Raw genomic sequence first — 18,859 nt, forward strand, 5'->3', positions numbered from 1 at the left:
AGCAGGGGTCAAAACCTAGGTATGTTGGGACAGTCCGAGAATTCATCTGAGTGGGTGATCATAGTGACAGGATCAGCCCCCTTTGTCAGACAATGGTAATGATCAGGATGCACTCTCTCTTATGGAAACCAAGACTGCCGGCAGCCGATTTCAATTGTTGAGATTTGTTTTGCAAAATATATTTTATATGAGATATAAAAGTATATATATGTTATGGTTTCCAAACGTTTGCAAAAGGTTTTAATTCCCGGGATCCATGTGAGTAGAGAGTGCAGCACTGTTCCTTACAGCTGAGGGAGAGGTCCTCTCTTGTCGGGTAGTGTTTGATCATTATGGGCTGAGAAGTTAAGTGTAAGACCATTAAGGGTAATACCTGATCGGCTAATCTTGCATCTTCCCACAGTCCCTGGGTGTTACAAGGTGCTTGGCCCAATGACCACTTAGGGTAAGTGTTGGGCCCATAGAGCCCATCTGAAGGGTTTCAGGGGGTGCACTGTCCATAACAGTGTATCCGGCCATGCCTTGTAACAAAGGCTAAGTTGAACCCATGTGGCTGATGTGTATATCAATGTTTGGGTCCCACGCCATACAAGGAAGCCCAACTGGGCAGCAGTTTGGAAGGCTAAGTGAGCACAAAACCTTAATGGGCCTAAAGCCCATTTCAAACTGAACTGATTTGATCAATTAAATAAGGGGCGAATTCTGAGAATAGATTAGCAGATAGGATGGGGTCTTAACCTCATCCACTCAAAGAGTAGATTTGAATGTGATTCAGATCTGAAACCTCCTAATAAGATTAGGAGAAGGTTGATCTAATCTGCAGATAAGATAAGGGTTTACCCTTATCACTTAAAGGGAATTCTGATCCAAATATGATTTGGATCAGCAACTCCTAATGGGATTAAGAGTTGATCCCTTTAAGGTTATAAAAGGAGGAGGGGGCGGCTGCCTTAATAGATTTTCATGTTCACATCCTCTTCAGAGCTGAAATCACAGAAGAAAGAATTCAGCACCTTTGTGAAAATTCTTTATTGCCGCCTCTTTCCTTTCGCCGCCATATCTGCCAATTTGATCTCTTATTCTTAGTGGGAGTGATCAAGATTGGATCTTGATATCAGTCCTTTGTGAAAGGGCTGATTGGAAGTAGTGCTCACGTAATTCTTGCGAAGAATCTGGTTCTTTTGAAGAACGCTGTTGATTATGCTCCATCCTGCACTGTGCCATCTTCCGTAGGAGCACTCTTTGGTTCCTTCATTGAGCGTGAACACCTCCATTGGGAGATATTGTTTCTCCGTATCAGGTATATCCCTCTCCTACTATTTTTGTTCAGATCTGGTTCGGTTCTTGGTTCAAGATTGATCCTTGAAAAATATGAGCTTTCTAAAATAGGGAATACAATTCCCAGTAGGATGGAGAGAAATGTTTGAAATTCGCCCATTCTATTTCGCAAGATTCGGACGTCCATACGATGGATATCTCCTCCTCTTTTCAGGTAAAGCATCCTAAGCATTTTGACACTATCTTTCTTATAACTTGGCCTACTAACCACATTAACCGACACCCAAGCTGCCCTCTAGCAAAGAGATTCCAGATTGCACACCATCATTTGGCATTGTTTGTGGGAACTGCTACAAAAAGTATAGTTCTCACCCTCTTTCTGCTTAAAACACATCCAATGGCTTCGACAAGAAACAATAATAACAACAACAACAGTGCTGATAATGTCCAAATCGATAACACTTCAATTGGGGGAAAGAATCCACCTGCCTAGGACACACTGAACCAGAACATCTAGATCGGGAAGATCTCGGTTCCCTTGACGGGATCAAGCATTCCATTGTTGCTAGGGCCGAGCATCCTAGTATTGCCGGCTTCGACTATGCCCCCTCTGCAGGTCGTGTGGTTCTTGTCAGGGTTGATAGCTAGCAGTAGGAGCTAATGTTGTACATCCACAACATTGACTTGCAGATGCAAAGGTGGGAAGGTCGCCTCGCCGTAATGACTTAGATGCAGCCTCAGTTCATGCTTGGCCTACAGATGCTGTAGGTGCCTCAGTAATATGCTCCAGGCTAGAATCCTACTGAAATGGTGGTGCTGAATTAGCAGCCCTATGACCAGAACTAGACCCGGGAGCCACTCCATCAGCAGAACATCCCCCGATGAACAACCGAACAAGTGTCTTGGAGCACTGACCTGGCAAGAACCTGCACGTTAGAAGCCTGGAACTCAACATACATCCCTAGTGAAGAAACTAGTTAAGCTACTTCCTCGATCGGGTCCATGAATATGACCTCCATTAAGGGGTCCCAAAGAAGACGTCAAAGATGTGTCTGACGCGAACCTACTAAGAGACATTTCGTGCCTAAGGATGAGGAAACCCTAAAGAAGGATCCATAAGCAAGCCGAACTGGGATGTTGCCCGTGCCACATATCTCTCATACATCTCTGCTATCGATCAAGATCCTTGTGGCCCCTCAACCCAAGGACTTAAAGGCCCCCAACCTCGAATCATATGACAACACTAGCAATCCAGTCGACCATGTGGGGAGCTTCCAAGCTCTCATGTAGTTATACGAAGCTACCAAGGCCATTTTTTGCATGGCCTTCCCATCCACCTTCCGAGGCACAACTCGGATGTGGTGCTCTGGGCTGGCTACAAGCTCCATTCAAACTTGGAGGAAGTTCGTAGACCTATTCGCTACCCACTTCACCACTAGCAGATGTTGCCCCAAGTCTATGACAAGTTTGATGAATGTTGTCCAATGCCTTGATGAGTTGCTCAGCGGCTATGTCAAGCGGTTCAACTAGGAGCATTGCAAATTTTGAACCTCAACCCTGTCGTTCAACTCACTACAGTGGTCAATGACGTTTGACACCCTGACCTGCGCATGGACGATTGAGTTGAATGCCCTTATTACCATGAAGGGATTCCTCAATTAGGCTAGCAAGTACATCAAGGTAAAAGAAGCACTCGGTTTCCAAAGCAGGTTGGGTAGAAAAAGAAGGAGGTCAAATGATGATCAAAGGGGGGAAGAAACAAACACTGGAAGAGAAGTAGATTGCTTAGATGCAGTAGGTCACCCAGAAGAAGCATGTCTCCTCACCATCAAATGAGGTCCTCCCACAAGAGATCTAGGTAGTCCACCCGACACTCTTGGACTCCCCCTATCAAGACCAAGAACTATACACCACTAAATGCCAGAAGGGGTGAGATCTTGATGGAGTACTTGAAGTGGTCGGCTCATTTGAAGGTAAACCCAATGAACAAGAACCAGGATAAGTATTGCCACTTCCACAGAGAAAGGGGGCATGGCACTAAAAATTGCCAGAACCTGAAGGACAAGATCGAGGAACTCATCAAGCAAGGCTATCTGAAAAAGTTCATCAAGATGGATGACCATTAGGTTGATTGGTGAAGGAGAGAAGAGGCTTTGCCGAGGAGAGAGCAGCCCCCAGCAACAACAAAATTATTCATCGATCCGTAGAGTGATCAACATTATCACGGGGCGGATCCATAGTAGTGGGTTGTGGCACCTCAGTTGGTGAAACCTTTGTTTGTGAGATGACTCACGAGGAGGAAAACCTGCCAAAGCGACCATTAGTTGAAGAAGTGATCTATTTCACTAAAGATGATACATGCAGGGTCCACTACCCCCACGATGACACCCTCGTAGTAAAGCTCATCATTCATGAGTATGAGGTGAAGTGTATTTTGGTCGACTTTGATAGCTCGTTTGATATACTTTTCTTAGAAGCATTTGAGTAGATGGGATTGTAGAGGAAGGACCTCACCCCAGCCGACATGCCTTCGGTTGACTTTAGTGGAGAGGTAGTACGACCTCTAAGAAGGATAAACTTGTCGATAACAGTAGGATCTGCATCGAACAAGACTAAATTCAACTATGACTTTTTAGTCGTCACAACATCATCACCATACAATGCCATATTAGGTTGACCAATTCTACATGCACTTCAGGTTGTAGTGTCCATATATTACTTAGCCATGAAGTTCCCCGTGGACTATGGAGTGAGAGTGGTGTGCAAGGACCAACTCAAGTTCCGAAAGTTCTATGTGGTGGCCTTGAAAGGAAAGGGGAAGCAAGCACTGGAGGTAGATCTAGAGCCACTCTTGGAGAACGAAAAAGACAAAGCTTGCCTGATGGAGGGCATCGTCCAGGTGCTGATCTCAGATACCGACTCCTAGAAGACAATGGAGATCAGATCTTGACTCGAGAAACCACTACGCTCTAAATTGGTAATTTTATTAAAATCAAATATTGATATATTTGCTTGGTCGATTATCGACATGCCCAACATAGACCCCTCTGTTATTACTCATAAACTAAATGTTGACTCCCTGGTTAGACAAATCAGAAAGAGGAAAAGGAACTTTGCCCCAGAGAGGTAGAGGGTAATTAATGAGGAGGTCAGGAAGCTCCTTATAGTAGACTTCATTAGGGAGGTCAAATACCTGAGTTGGATCGCGAATGCGGTGCTCATGAAAAAGGCTAATGAGAAATGGCACATGTGCATCGACTACACCGACCTGAATAAAGCCTGTCCAAAAGACAACTGCACACTCCAATGATTGATTGGTTGGTAGATGCGACCTTGGGGTTTGAATTACTAAGCTTCATGGATGTCTATTCCAATTATAACCAGATCCAGATGAATCCTGTCAATTAAGAGAATAAAGCTTTTGTAACTGAAAATGGTTTATATTGTTATAAGGTCATGCCCTTTGGCCTAAAAATGTCGGGGCGACCTACTAGTGTCTTGTAAACAGAATTTGACTAGTAGCAGACTTCATTAGGGAGATCAAATACCTGAGTTGGATCGTGAATGTGGTGCTCATGAAAAAGGCTAACAAGAAATGGCACATGTGCATCGGACTACACCGACCTAAATAGAGCCTGTCCGAAAGACAACTGCACACTCCAATGATTGATTGGCTGGTAGATGCAACCTTGGGGTTTGAATTACTAAGCTTCATGGATGTCTATTCCAGTTATAACCAGATCCAAATGGATCCTGTCGATCAAGAGAAGAAAGCTTTTGTGACCAAAAATGGTTTATATTGTTATAAAGTCATGCCCTTTGGCCTAAAAATGTCGGGGCGACCTACTAGTGTCTTGTAAACAGAATTTTTTTGATTTAATTGGCAATAAAATTGAAGTTTATGTTGATGATATGGTAGCAAAAAGCAAGTCTTCAAAATCTTTAATTGTTGATTTAATTGACGTGTTTGTCGTATTAAGGAAATTTAACTTGAAGATCAACCCAATAAGTGTGTATTCAGTGTCACATCGGGCAAATTCCTCGGTTACTATCTCCTCATCGCTTACCTCGATGGGTCCAAACTCCAATCTGGTTCTAGGTTGGTGACGAGAGGTCAATGCCTCTTTTTGGGATTGTCACCGCTCTTGAGCCGAGGAGTGGCCTGGTAGTACTCCACCTTCGACTCATCAAAAGACATAAATACTAGAAGGAAAAGAGAAAAGGACTCACTTACAAGACTGAGAAAAAACTGGACCGACTTTGTTGACCTCAACTATGTTTGCTAAGCTCTCCAACCTCTCTCATTTCTGCTCCAAAAAACTCTAGGAAATTGTGCAAATGGGACCCCCTAGGGGGCCCCTATATATAGATAGAGAGGACCTGAGCAACCGAAGCTGCAATGCGTTCAATTTGATGGTTCACAGGGACGTGTTGCGTGCCGCTTCAAGTTCCAAGAACAATTTTGAAGTTAAGGCTGCGTTTGGTTGCAATGCAAATGCAAATATGTACACGACATATTTACCCTCTTTTCGATTCATGAATACAAACATGGTTCAAATTTTAAACCGTTTTTGCACTCATCTTGTTTGTTTAAAATCGGTGCTAAGTGTGGGCTCCATCATTAAATGCTCCAACTACCTTATGCTCCAATGCCTTAACTTTGGTTAAAAAGTTGATTATCAAAAGAATACAAAATTGTATCCAAAAAATAGGTACAGTAATGCTCTCTTTTCAAAGTACAAAAATGTAGAAAATACATTTTGGATCTGATAATCATTACTTTTTTACATATCAAACAAATGCTTGCAAACACGTGAACCATAATACATAAATACCTTGATTCGATGTTTGTATTACAAACAAACGGAGCCTAAAAGCAAATTAGAACACCAGGCTGTTGAATCTACAAGACACGTCAACCTAGTCAGATCCCTTTTGTATTTTCGGTGGAAAGATTATTATTAAATGTAATTACTATTTTTCCTTAAACCCATGCATGGGTAGCAAGGGAAGATTTCATTTTTTTTTTGGGAAATTGTCTAAACTAACAAACTTTTCAAAATGTCTAAAAGTCACCATGTCACTAACTTGACGTTAAACAAACTAACAGGTGTTAATAAATATTTACCATTTTAACCTTCATATAAAAATATAAAATATATACATATATTTTAATAATTAGACATGAAAACAGGAAAATGCTCAAACAAATATTTTCAAATATAAAATACATAAAAACATAGAAATTTCAAAAAATATAAAAAATTATAGAAATTGCAAACAAAATAAAAATTAGTTTCTAACTATAGAAACTATAGAAATTGAAAAACAAAATCAGAAAATAAAAATTGTAGAAAAGCACCAAAAACTATAGAAAAACACAGAAATTGCAAATAAATAACAAAAAGTACAGGAAAATTTATAAATTGTAGAAAATATAAAAATGTAAAAAAAAAACATGAAAATTGAAAACTGAAAAATACCCTTTTCCTTTAACTCACCATCTAAGGGTAATTTGGTAATGAAAATGCTATTTATGCCGATGCAGACACCTCTATTAAGAAGCATTAACGGTGCACTAATGGAAGGTAAGTTTTGAAAAATAAAAACTTACTGACACGGTGAGTTTTAGACATTTTAAAAAATTGTAATAAATTTAAGAATGATAAATTTAAGAGAAATGCTGAAAATTCATGATAAGTTTTAGACAATTTCCTTTTTTTTTTTTTAATTCATTTCAACGAAGAAGCGTAAGATACTCGTTGATAGCAACCTCTCCCCCATTATTGGGTGGGCCCGAATTACAAATTTACAACCACCCGTTATTTATTTATTCCTTCGCATGTTGCTTGCTCGTAGGAAACGCAAATCTTGCTAATTGGCTGAATTGAGTGACTTAAAAGCTGAAGTGGATGAACTAAATAACTTATTGGGCATCTGATAAAACGGGTTGGCCCGAACCCAACACTGGCTCTGAACCCATATTAAAATGGGTCTGGGTTGGCAAGATTAAAAGGGAAGTGAGTATTGGAGAAGGGGACAACCTCCCGCTTCGACAAATGTATAAATTGAGTCGGAGTTTTCAATGGCAGCGTTCTTGCAGAGTGCTGCTGCTTCCATGTGAGGATTCCGAAGGTGAGATTTCCTTTTTGCTTTTTCCCTTCGATCTTTTTCTTTTTTAGGGTTTTCAGGGGCAAAGCATTAAGCATGAAAGCAGTGGGATTTTTTCCCATATTGACCCTATGGTCGTTTCCCTCTTGGGATTTGGGTTTTTGCTATGAGTCTTTTTTCTGTGTTTGTTTTTGCTGTTTTTTTTTTCTTTTTTTTTTTATGACTTACAAGGATTTATTGGATTTTGTTGAAAAGCTTTTCTGCAGGAATTGTTACATAGAAGAAGAAATTTGGGCGTTTTTATCTACCTTTGCTGGTTTATATTGTTCGTCTTTTGTTTTATCGCTTTAAGCGTTTCTTTCTTTCAAATTTCCCATCTGGTTGTTTGCAAATTCTGAAGTCCTCGGCTATTAATTATGCCTTCTTCTTCTTCTTCTTCTTCTTCTTCTTCTTCTTCTTCTTCTTCTCTCTCTCTCTCTCTCTGTGACATGCGTGGGCCTGTTTTAAGTCTAATTTTCAGTTTTATTTGAGCAAATTCTTTGTTCTTTAGGGGGCGTTTTATTACAGCTGAATTGGTTGAGTTGAATGACTTTGTTTTCTCATTACTAAAAGAAGACAGAATAAGTAATTCAGTCAGCCACTTCAGCCCTTATCTCTCACTTTTATATTCATTGGTAAATTCTATGACTTTTCTTGTTGTTAATTGTTGTAATTTCACGGCAGGAAGTCTGTTACGAGAGAAGGAGTGTGCCTGGTGGAGATTATCGGGCTGTCATCAAAGTATGACAGCTCGATAACAACTTTGAAGCAGAAGCCATCCTCTCTTTCTATCTTATTAACATCATTAGCATCACAGCCTTGTCAGCATAGCTAGTAAGATAAAGACAACAATTGCGTTTAATTTTCGTTTTTTCCCTTTCTTTTCTGTTGGTAAGGATGCGCATGCTTGCTTAATTCATGGCTTTCCGAAGTTTCTCGTTTTCTTCATTTTTTAATCTCCATCTTTTGCAATAAGAACGTGGTCGCTTCTTTTGTCTATTCAATCATGATCTGGATTAGCCGCGTGTTGAACTGGTCGGTTGCTTCTTATTGTTGATTAAGTAAAATGGTAAATTAGGGAAGGACCCTTTTGATGATCTTTGCATGGTTATCTCTATTCTTTTTCTTCCTTATTCTTGATTAGTTGAATTGAGAGAGAGACTTAGAAATCCTGCACTTTCAATTATTTGGTTCAAGCAGGTAACTCAGGTCGAAGTTCTTGTTGGGTTGCCGGATGCAACTGGCGTTGTCTACGTTGCAGTTGCAAATGTGTTTTTTGCTCGGGTGAACATTATTTGATGTTGGTATGAGAGAACTTGATTGTTTGCAAAATGGGTTCCTTGTCTGGAATCCTTCAGCGACCTCTAACTGCAGTGGCTGCTGCTGCCATAGCTTCTGTCTCTGCTGACATCTCTGATAAATTTCCACCACCCAGATCATCGGATTGCAGTTTCTTTACGGAATTATCAAATGCCACCACAGGGAACTCAGCCTCAAAAGCGAAGTCATGGGTGTCTACAATTTCGGTTTCTAAGCTTACAAACTTGTCATTTGCAACAAGGGTTCAGATTCCCATACCTAATATTAACTATGCAGTTCCTAATTCAGGCCTTCCTAGCACTCAGAATCTTCTGTCCAACTCACGTTCTTCCTTGGTTGCTTTTCCTCCTATCCTTCTTACCCTTTATCATTCTGCAAAACTGGCAAAAACCCCAAAACCAATAGAACTTACATGCTCTACCCCTTTATCGTCCCCTGAGGTAATGTACAGATGGCATTTACCAGAATCTTATAATTATGGTGATTTGCGGAACTCAGAATGTTCATGTGCCAAGTCCAGGACAGTGGTGGTTCTGCTTGGATGGTTGGGAGCAAAGCAAAAGCATCTGAAGAGGTATGCGGATTGGTATACTTCAAGGGGGTTCCATGCCATTACCTTCACTTTTCCTATGGATAAGATCCTCAGCTATCAGGTTGGGGGGAAAGCTGAGCAGGACATTGAATTGCTTGTGAACCATTTGGTTGGTTGGTTAGAAGAAGAGCATGGGAAGAACCTGATTTTTCACACTTTTAGCAATACTGGGTGGCTAACGTAAGTCTCTCTCTCTCTCTCTCTCTCTCTCTCTCTTTCTCTCTCTCGTATGTGTGAGGAAGATCACACTCACAAATACACAAATCCATAAAAGATTTTAAAATCTGGGTTTTTGATGGGTTGCAAACTGGCTCAGGACGGAAATCTTTTTCGGAAATTTGGTAGAATTTCAGGAAAGAAAATCAATATCTAAAAAAAGGTGATTCTTCAATTGCAGCTTTTCTCCTTTTCTGTTCTTTTCTTTTTCAGCAGCTGAAAGTATTTTGTTAATGTTATAAGAAGAACGAAATACCATCTTGTACTCTATTCAAGCACCTCTTTTGGTTCCTTTTTCTTCCTCTTTTAAATTTTTAGGCCCTCTCTTTCCGGGTCCTATCTTATCTAGTTATTTAATTTTTCATTTCTTTCTCAATTATGGACTGAAATTAGAAAACTTACTACTCTATGTAGTTTACTTTTTGGTCATAATCAAAACCGAGACTAAATGTTAGAATTTTAAAATTCATACAAATTTTTAATCACTGACACATGCTTACACAAATTCACACAAAACCAATACATTGCTTTCTTGTAATTAAAGCCATGTGTTTTTGTTATTTATGCTGTATGTAACATAGGTATGGAGTTATTCTTGAGAAGTTTCAGAAGCAGGATCCATCTCTGAAGGGAAAGATTAGAGGTTGCATTGTTGATTCAGCTCCAGTTGCAGCTCCCAATCCACAGGTAAAGGAAATTTGGGTTCCATAAGATTTGTTTTTTAACATCATTGTTAAAAGGTTTTGCTTTTAATATAGTACTAGATACCCCATATGTCTATATATATATATATATATATATATATATATATATATAGCTTTTTCTCCATTGCCATGTAAGATGCTCTCAAGTCATTCTGTTTCTGTATTGATAAAAGTAAGCTTTTTATACCAAGAAAAAAAATAGTTATGCTACTTATGCTCTGTGAACATGATTATCATGTTAGTAGTAATGCGTAAAATAAGATGCATGAGGTTTACACCGCATGGTTTGCGTCAAGACAAGGATAAAGAAAATGCTTTGATGCCTACACGTTTAAGGTACATGCATCTCATACATCAAGGTGTCTTATGTTAAGAATGCACATTTATACATTCATCAAAATGGGTTTCACATGACATGACAGCCAGAGATCAACCTTTTTACTTAAAAGAAAATTAAAATATTTATCTTGTAAACTAATATTTATATTTTATAATCAGTTTATATTAACACCTTGTACAGTTATATATTATGTTTAATTTATTTAGGGTATTTAAGCTGCATTTGGGAGGGCTTGTTTTTGTTTTTAATCTAAATAGGTTTGCAAAAATGCCACTTTCTCAAAAGAGCATTTTTTCTAGATGTCAGCTTTGAGCATTTGGTAAGATGCTTTTTGGCAACAGCTTTTTCTTAGAATGGCTTCCAGAAAATGTAAAAGGAAAAAGCCATTTTTTTTCCAAAATGGGCTTCTACTTTTTTGTCCAATAAAAGCCCATTTACATTTTTTTCCAAACGTTTTTTCTAGATGTCAGTTTTGAGCATTTGGTAAGATGCTTCTTGGCAACAGCTTTTTCTTAGAATGGCTTCTCGAAAAGATAAAAGGAAAAAGCCATTTTTTTCCAAAACGGGCTTCTGCTTTTTTGTCCAATAAAAGCTCACTTACGTTTTTTTTTTCCAAACATCTTTTTTGCACCCGATTTTGGCTTCCACAACTCAATAAGCCAGAAAAGCCTATTAAAGACCTCCTCCCTCCCCCCAATGGATGGTGTAGGGTTGTCTTCATAGCTTTTCGTTGTTTGTTGAAATGGAATTCTACAATGCCTATGCTGTCTGTTATAAAATAACGAGTAAACATTATTTGTTTTCAGTATGTAAGTAAAAACTGAGAAACCTTAATCCAGGCACTTTCTTTGTCTTTTATAATAATTATTTTTTGATGGTTCAGTCATTTATATATCTTATTTTCGTAAATTGTGGTCCTTATTTTTATGCATGTTTCTAAATTTTTCTAATTTTAATTCATGTTCCTAGCAAGAATAAATGTTTGAGCCTCCAGGCCTATATGCCTTTGTTTTCTAAACATTGGTAAGAGTTTTAGACACATGACAAAACACACATCCAGGATTTTTAGACACATTTACTTATTATTGTTGTTGTTGTTGTTTCCTAGGAAGAATACAGCATTATAGCATTTTAAATGTTTACCATGCTTTGTATAATGCCTATTATGGCCTACTATGGAACAGTTCTATCCTCCAAGAACATATTGGGTGATTTTCCTTTTTTCTTCTTTCAATCACTCTTTTGTCATTCTAAAAGATATCATTGTCTTTGTTTCCTTTATCTAGGTTTGGGCCTCAGGTTTCTCTGCTGCATTTTTGAAGAAACAGAGTATTGCAACAAAAGGATCAATTAGCTTAAAAGAATCTGGCAAAATTTTGATTGGGACAAGAAGTTCAATTGAAGCCAAACCTGCATTAACCGAGGCAGCTTTGCTAGCAATTTTGGAGAAGTTCTTTGAAGTGGTTCTTAATCTTCCAACATTTAACAGGTAAGGTGCCCATTCCTGATTATCACTTGCTTTTAGATGCAACCATAATTTTTCTACCCATTCACTGTTATATTATGTATTATTGGACTTGTAATATACACATCTTACTATTTTTACTTGAAATTTGTTCTTATTGATCTGCATGTAAAAATATGTTGAAATAGGAATGAAAAAAATTTTGATTTTACATGTTTATGTTTGTGCCTCTTCCTCCCATCACATCCCCTCTCTTGTCTTGTGTTATTCTTGATGTACTATTTACTATGGTCAAGTCCTAAGGGAGCTAGCTGGACTGTGAGCTTGGAGGTTGAGCCCGGAGGATATATTGCAGCTTTAGAGAAATTGTTGAACCTATCCAAGATATGTGACTTGGCCTACAAAGTTTTCTAGATCAGAGCAAACTATAGGTTTCTTTGCAGATTGACCAAGTTTGTGCAGTTCAAGAATATGAATCTAAAACTGATATTTTTCTATGGACTTTTATGTGTATATTTAGAATAAACAAATGTACAATGCTACTTAATTTGAAGGGGTTCTAAGTGGTTTGGACTTTGGAAACAAAAGGATGAAAATCCTCCTTTTGGGAGAAGACACACTTGGAAAATTGGAGCCCTTAATGGAGATTCTGGCTGAAACTTGGTAGGATGATTTATAATAGAGAATAATGATGGTGAATTGAATTTCAGAGGGATTTGAATTGGCCATGCACAAAAGACATGAATTTCCTAAGGAGAAAGTCACATGGAAAGGCTGAAACTAAGGAAGTTGAAAGGGAAGGAAAGAACTTGCTTGGATTGTTTGACTGGTTTTAATGGTTGATTTGAAGAAAGAAATGATACTGAACGACCTCTTGAACAGAAGATCTTCATCAAACCTGCCAGAGAACTAGGAAAGAAGAGAGAGGATATAGCATGAAGAAAGAAAAGAGAGAAAAGGTTTGACTCCCTTGTTTTCTTGTGAGGAAAAAGGAATACACAAGGAATAATTGCACTGCCCAAAGAAACACTTTCAGTGCATTCTGCTTCAGATTTGACTGCCTTGTTTGCTTGTGAGAAGTAAAGTAGGAAGTATAATGATGTGGTCCCCTCTTTATGTAAAAGAGAATGGAGGCAGGAAGAGGATTATTTGTTTGGGAGGAGTAAGGTAGGAAGATGTGGTCCCCACTTTATATGAGAGATAATTAAGGTAGGAGGAAGTTTTACAAAAAAAAAGAATTGAAGTAGGAGGAAGTTGCTGCAAATTTTCTGCGGCAGCCGCTCTGAAAAAATGCCAAAGGGAAGAAGATTAGTGAAAGGAATGATGAGGAAGATGGAATTGTGGAGGTTTTGCTCCCTTGCAGAGTTGGAGGTTGTGATTGCACAAGGGAATGAGACTAGTGAAAGGAACAATGAGGATGGAGTTGTGGAAAAGGATACTTGAGACAGAATTTTACAGAAGTTGTAGTAGGGAGAGTGGGAAGAGAATTGGGTAGAAAGAGGGTGGAAGCAGAAAAGGAGGGTCAGATAAAAGAAGATGGAAACAAACACAAAGTTCTATTGAAACCAGAAAAAAATTGAAGGCTTCAAGTAATGGTCAGTTGATTCATGTTACTAAGGTGTTTTCCAAATTGAAAGAAGGCCTCGTTAGAGTAGGTCCTTGCAGCAATACAAGAGGATTTACAGGAGAAAGAGTGTGAAAGTCAAGGATAGAACTAACGAGGTTGGAGGATTGTCATCAAATCAGAAGGGACGGAGCTTCAAAATTGTGAAAAGTTGATGGAAGGAAAAGAATGCTACGGGGCAAGAGGAGGATGATGAGGAAACTTTAGATTGGGTGAGAAAGATTGAAAAAGAGGTGGATTTGGAAAAAGATTGTAGAGATGGAAATCCAAGTAAAACATTTGAGACTATTATTTTTTTTCTGGGAGGGGAAGATTTTGCTAGAAAATATTTTTGGAGATGGAAAAGAAGAGTTGTCAGTAGATTATCTGTGATTGTAGAAGGTGTCTGGATATGAAGTGTTTGGGCCTATAATGGTGAAAGTTGGGTTTTGTGCACGTAAGGAGCTTTGGTTGTGGGATTTTTTTCTGTAGCTTGGGTTGGGGTCCTTGGGAAGTGGTCATGTCCAAAAGTTTTTTGTTCGGAGATTGCTTTAGGGTTTGTTGTTTTCTTTTCCTTGGATGATATCTTGCCAATTTTCCTGTATGCACTCTCTTCTTTTAATATATATATATATATATATATATTAATTTTTACTTAAAAAAAGGCCTCAGCTTGAAGCAAATGCTAACTTGGGCCAACCCAAATTGCACCCCTACTACTAACAAGATGCTGGACACCAGTTTTAGTAAACAAAATTATCAAAATAGCCCTGAAACCAGAAACTACTCAAAAAGTCAGAAAATGGAAAATATTCTATCATACTCCTATGCTGATTCTATGACCATTGTGATGCCAACATTAATATTTCTTAGGGTAAAAGACTTAAACCTCCCTTGAATTTTAACATAAATACTTATGCTGCCCCTCGTATTTATTGTAAGACTTAAACCTCCCCTATTAAAATAAGACACCGTTATGGATAACAGAATCATTGAAAATACATTTTTGCCCTTCATTATTCTTTAAATTTTTAAAGAAAACCACAGACTGTAACTCAAGGAAAAAAACCAGAACGGGATGGATCTACCAATGAATGTTCGAGATACTTACAACTGCAAACAAAGTGACAAATGAAAAACAGTTTTCATAGAAATGGAGAACCACAAAGAAACTGAAAAGTGGAGTCGAAAAAGGAGCTCCGAGGTTGCAAATTTGTGTCACCCAGACATGCTTGCTCAAATTAGCTGAGTTGGGTTCCCATCAAGAAGCAGCCCAATGTTGACCCACAAAGCTATTACTTCCCAACGATTCTTGTTTCATCTCCACTTATCAAATCCTTTCTCACAATCACATACTTGTAGAGGCTTGGCTTCATTAGATCATCGCTCAAGACTACCTGAGAATCAAAAAAGGCTCTTAATTTAGCCACCATTCTCCTCTTACCAATATGAAAATTGAAAGAAACATTCTTGTTATGAAATCCATCTTCCCCGGAAATTTTGTTTTCTGAAAATGTATAGAGAGATTAGAACTGGTGCAGGAGTTGAGGTCAGCAACTGCTTCTAATATGGAACAGATCTAACACAGCTAGGAGAGAAAAAGCAGTGGTGTTGTTCTGTTGGTTGAAGTTTTGAATATGTTCAAGCAAGGAGGCGTAAGAGTTGGGAGTGAGATGACTGTCTGGGTTGAAAGCCAAGGCAATTTGAGGAGTCTGAATCTCCTAGAGGACATAATTCTTTTTAATGTTTGAGGTTTCAAGCTTTCGTTTCCTGTGGCCACTACAGTCTCCGCAACCTCATTGGCCTTTGTTGGTATTTCTTTAGCCTCTGGTCCTCCCCAAACTTGTGCTGTCTCCTTTGCTCTGGAATTCTCATGTCTGTGACCATTAGCTCCTGTGGAGGATAATTACGATGGTGGGCATTCTAGTTGGAAACTCAATCTAATATTTGTAGGAGATTGAGAATAAGGCAATGTTGCTGTCCTAAGCACACCACCAACTTCAATGCTTTTCTTCACTGAAACCTTTTTGATCCCAGTAGAAGTACGGGGATGGCAGCAGCAGCAGCTGTGGAACTACCATTGCTATTATCACAGGTGTCATTTTTTTAACGTTATGGTGATTCTAATTCTCAAAAGAAGTCATTCTTTTAATATTATGGTGATTCTAATTCTCAGAAGTCATTCTTTTAACGTTATGGAGATTCTAATTCTCAAAGGAATAGTTGTTTTGTTTTTGTTGTCTGATTGAATTTTCTAGGCGGAAAAAACTGGGATTTTTAAAAAAATTAACAAGTACCAAGTCATGCAAACGGATTAGGATGGAAGGGAGTTTTTTGTCTGATGACGTCACCTAATAGGGGAAGTCTTGGTCCAATTTGAAAAGATGGGATATTTCAGTATTTACAAGAAATCTTAAGGGATGTTTAAGTCGTTTACCCTATTTCTTATCTATATTGTTCAGATATAAAGGCTGGTGCAAGTTAAAGTAATCTTGACTATGCTACCGTACAGATGAGCCTACTATACAGGACAGGTAAACTGAGAGATTGTTCAGGACTTCTAGGTCAAAAATTCACTTTAATCCTATCTTGCCTGCCGTCATCTTTTTCTCATCTTGGCTGGACAGAATAATGTACTAAAAAGGGTGTCTTCAAGCGTTTGATGACTTCCATATATGTTGCTGTCCAAGTACAACCATGTTGAAGAATGGCTCTTTGACTGACACATGGTACTTTTTTTTGCACCGATCCTGTAAAGTGCACTTGAAATATGGATTAAATAGTCCTGTGGTTTCTAGGGTATTTATCTGGGTATAATAAATCTCAGACCAGAGCTTTTGTTTGCATCTTTCAAATGGATAAGCAATACTTCATCTTAGCTATCTATGTATTGTATTCAGCACATAAAATTCCTGGGAATCAAAATGCACTTGATTACTTATCACGCAATATTATCTTCACCAGTATCTGATTTGTCTCTGATTTTATTAACAGGAGGCTCTCTGATGTGGTGGGTCTCTTGTCATCAGAACAACCACATTGTCCCCAGCTATATATCTACAGTTCTGCAGACAGAGTTATTCCAGTGGACTATGTTGAATCTTTTATAGACGAGCAGCGGAGGGCAGGGCATGAGGTCAGAGCATGCAACTTTATCTCCACGCCCCATGTTGACCATTTCAGAAATGACCCAGACCTTTATAATTCTCAGCTGACAAACTTTCTGAAGGATTGTGTGCTGACTTGTTGCGAAGATTCTACTTAAATGAGACTACCTAGCATGTCCCAAATTCTATCATTTCATACTTGTAACAGGCCATACACTTCAATATTAACTGTAGTTTCCTTTTTATTCAGTTCATTGTAGTAGAGGTTGTTGAATGCAAAGGAATCAATAATCTCTAGCTTTTCTTTTATCATAATTTATATCTAATGTACAAACTATAAAGCAATGCGTTGATATACATAGACGTGATTCCACTGATACAGAACTAAGTATTACTTTTTACTGTATTGACTTCATGCCATTGTCTTCTTTATCTACCACTGTAACATTTTAGAGCCTTGTAACAGTAGAGAATAAAGGAAGAAGCGTGTCCTACAGGGTAGATGAAGAAAAAACCCTCCTGCTTTGTTCGGTTTAGGATGAGATAGATAATCTCACCTAACAGGTGGTTGGGTATTTATATTAATCACTAATTGTGTTTAGTATAAAGTAAGGATTGGAGTGCCCTGAATAAAGAAGAGACCAAAGTATACTGCTGACGGACACTACATAAAACACTATATAAATAACCTATAAATAGTTGCTACAGACAATATATTCCGACATTAAACCAAGGCCAACAACTCAACGTTTCCCTCAAGTTGAAGAGTATATCATATAATCTCAGTTTGTTATTAATGATAAGGGATTTCCTTCCCACGAAAACTCTGAGCACTCTTAGCATTGGCATCCACCAGACCCATTCAAAGCCTCGACAAACAAGTTAGTAGAATTGATTTTCACTTCATATTAGTGGGGTAGTGAGATGCACTGAAAAACTCCATATCTAATATGATGACAAAAGGGATTAAAAGGAAATGCAAACCTTACATCATTTGCACCAAGAAAAATAATAAATTAATGTAATTAACAATTTTAAATTTGAAATTAATGTAATTCATAATATATTACTCTTGAAAAAAATAATGTTTTTCGAATTTATGTTATTTTTTGTTATTTATAATTTTTTGCTATTTACAAAGTTACTTTTAATAATTAAATATTTTTATTATTTGTAATTTTAAATATTTTTTTATCATTAAAAGTATATTTTATTTAATAAATCCAATCATTATGATTTTTAGTAAATAAATTCAGAAATTTACGCCAAAAAATATGAAAGACAAAACAATTGGAGATGATTGTTTTAGTTTAGAGGCTCAATGAAGTTATATAGCTAGGGGTGTAACTTGGGTAGGTTCGGGTTGGGCCTTTGTCAAAATTAGAATGGGTCTAGCCTAAAGGTCATAACCCGAAAGGCCAAAGCAGTGTAAAATGTAGGAATGGCAATGGGGCGGGTTTCGGGCGGGGATTATATTCCTCATCCCTAACCCCGACTCTGAAATAAATCCTTATTCGTGACCCAGACCCCTACTAAGGATAAAAGTTATCCTCCATCCCCAATCCTTGACAGAAGTGGGTTCCTCACGAGTGCTCGAATCCCTAAAAATTTTTAATTAACAATATTTTTTTGAAAATAGATTTACTTAAAATAAAGATTTTTTTAAATAAAATAATATGTTAAATCTATTTTGATGTATAATTAAAATAATATAAATATTATCATATATATAATAATATATTTAATATGAATAATATTTAGTATATATATAATTCGGGTCGGGGTGGGGTAAGACTTCACTCCAAATCCCTGACCCCATCCCTGATTGGGGATCCCTATTAATCCCCATCCCATCCCTGTCCTGCCAAGGCAATCTCCATCCTTGACTCCATTAGGTCAAGGAGGCCAGATACCCACCAGGGATGGAAAAATTGTCATCAGTAAAATGGTTGGGCCAACCCAAGTTGCACCCTTATGTATAGCTTGCATAGTACAAGCTTACCTCCTTTCCACTCAATGCTTTTCAAAATGAGATTCATAGGTTTAAAAGAAGTTGCAATAAAAACAAACTAAGAAAAAAGAAG

General features: G+C 38.0%; 1 protein-coding gene across 10 annotated transcripts; it reads left to right on the top strand.

The window, feature by feature from the left end:
- Nucleotides 1-7,278: 7,278 nt before the first annotated feature.
- On the top strand, nucleotides 7,279-17,152 carry LOC104613376 (uncharacterized). Of its 10 annotated transcripts, XR_016085605.1 has the most exons (9): nucleotides 7,279-7,413; nucleotides 8,113-8,262; nucleotides 8,629-9,520; nucleotides 9,657-9,719; nucleotides 10,138-10,243; nucleotides 11,887-12,089; nucleotides 16,131-16,202; nucleotides 16,296-16,397; nucleotides 16,663-16,802. XR_016085605.1 is itself a non-coding variant. In XM_088903549.1 (7 exons), the coding sequence occupies exons 3-7, from the start codon at nucleotides 8,760-8,762 to the stop codon at nucleotides 16,931-16,933; spliced, it is 1,404 nt and encodes a 467-aa protein (XP_088759675.1). In that variant the 5' UTR covers nucleotides 7,279-7,413; nucleotides 8,113-8,262; nucleotides 8,629-8,759; the 3' UTR covers nucleotides 16,934-17,152. The 10 variants fall into 10 exon arrangements, 8 of the variants coding, with proteins under 8 accessions (XP_088759675.1, XP_088759681.1, XP_010279461.1 ...); XR_737948.3 differs by lacking the exon at nucleotides 9,657-9,719 and having other exon boundaries at nucleotides 16,663-17,152; XM_088903549.1 differs by lacking the exons at nucleotides 16,131-16,202; nucleotides 16,296-16,397 and having other exon boundaries at nucleotides 16,663-17,152.
- Nucleotides 17,153-18,859: the final 1,707 nt, after the last annotated feature.

Source organism: Nelumbo nucifera, chromosome 4, assembly GCF_055504915.1.
Source record: "Nelumbo nucifera cultivar China Antique chromosome 4, China Antique-T2T, whole genome shotgun sequence".
NCBI classification, from domain to species: domain Eukaryota; kingdom Viridiplantae; phylum Streptophyta; class Magnoliopsida; order Proteales; family Nelumbonaceae; genus Nelumbo; species Nelumbo nucifera.

Coding starts and splice junctions, on each gene's coding strand:
- LOC104613376 (XM_088903549.1), top strand. CDS start 8,760: ATGGGTTCCTTGTCTGGAATCCTTCAGCGACCTCTAACTGCAGTGGCT. Junction 9,521..9,656: donor AGCAATACTGGGTGGCTAAC/GTAAGTCTCTCT, acceptor AAACTGGCTCAG/GACGGAAATCTTTTTCGGAA. Junction 9,720..10,137: donor AAATCAATATCTAAAAAAAG/GTGATTCTTCAA, acceptor TATGTAACATAG/GTATGGAGTTATTCTTGAGA.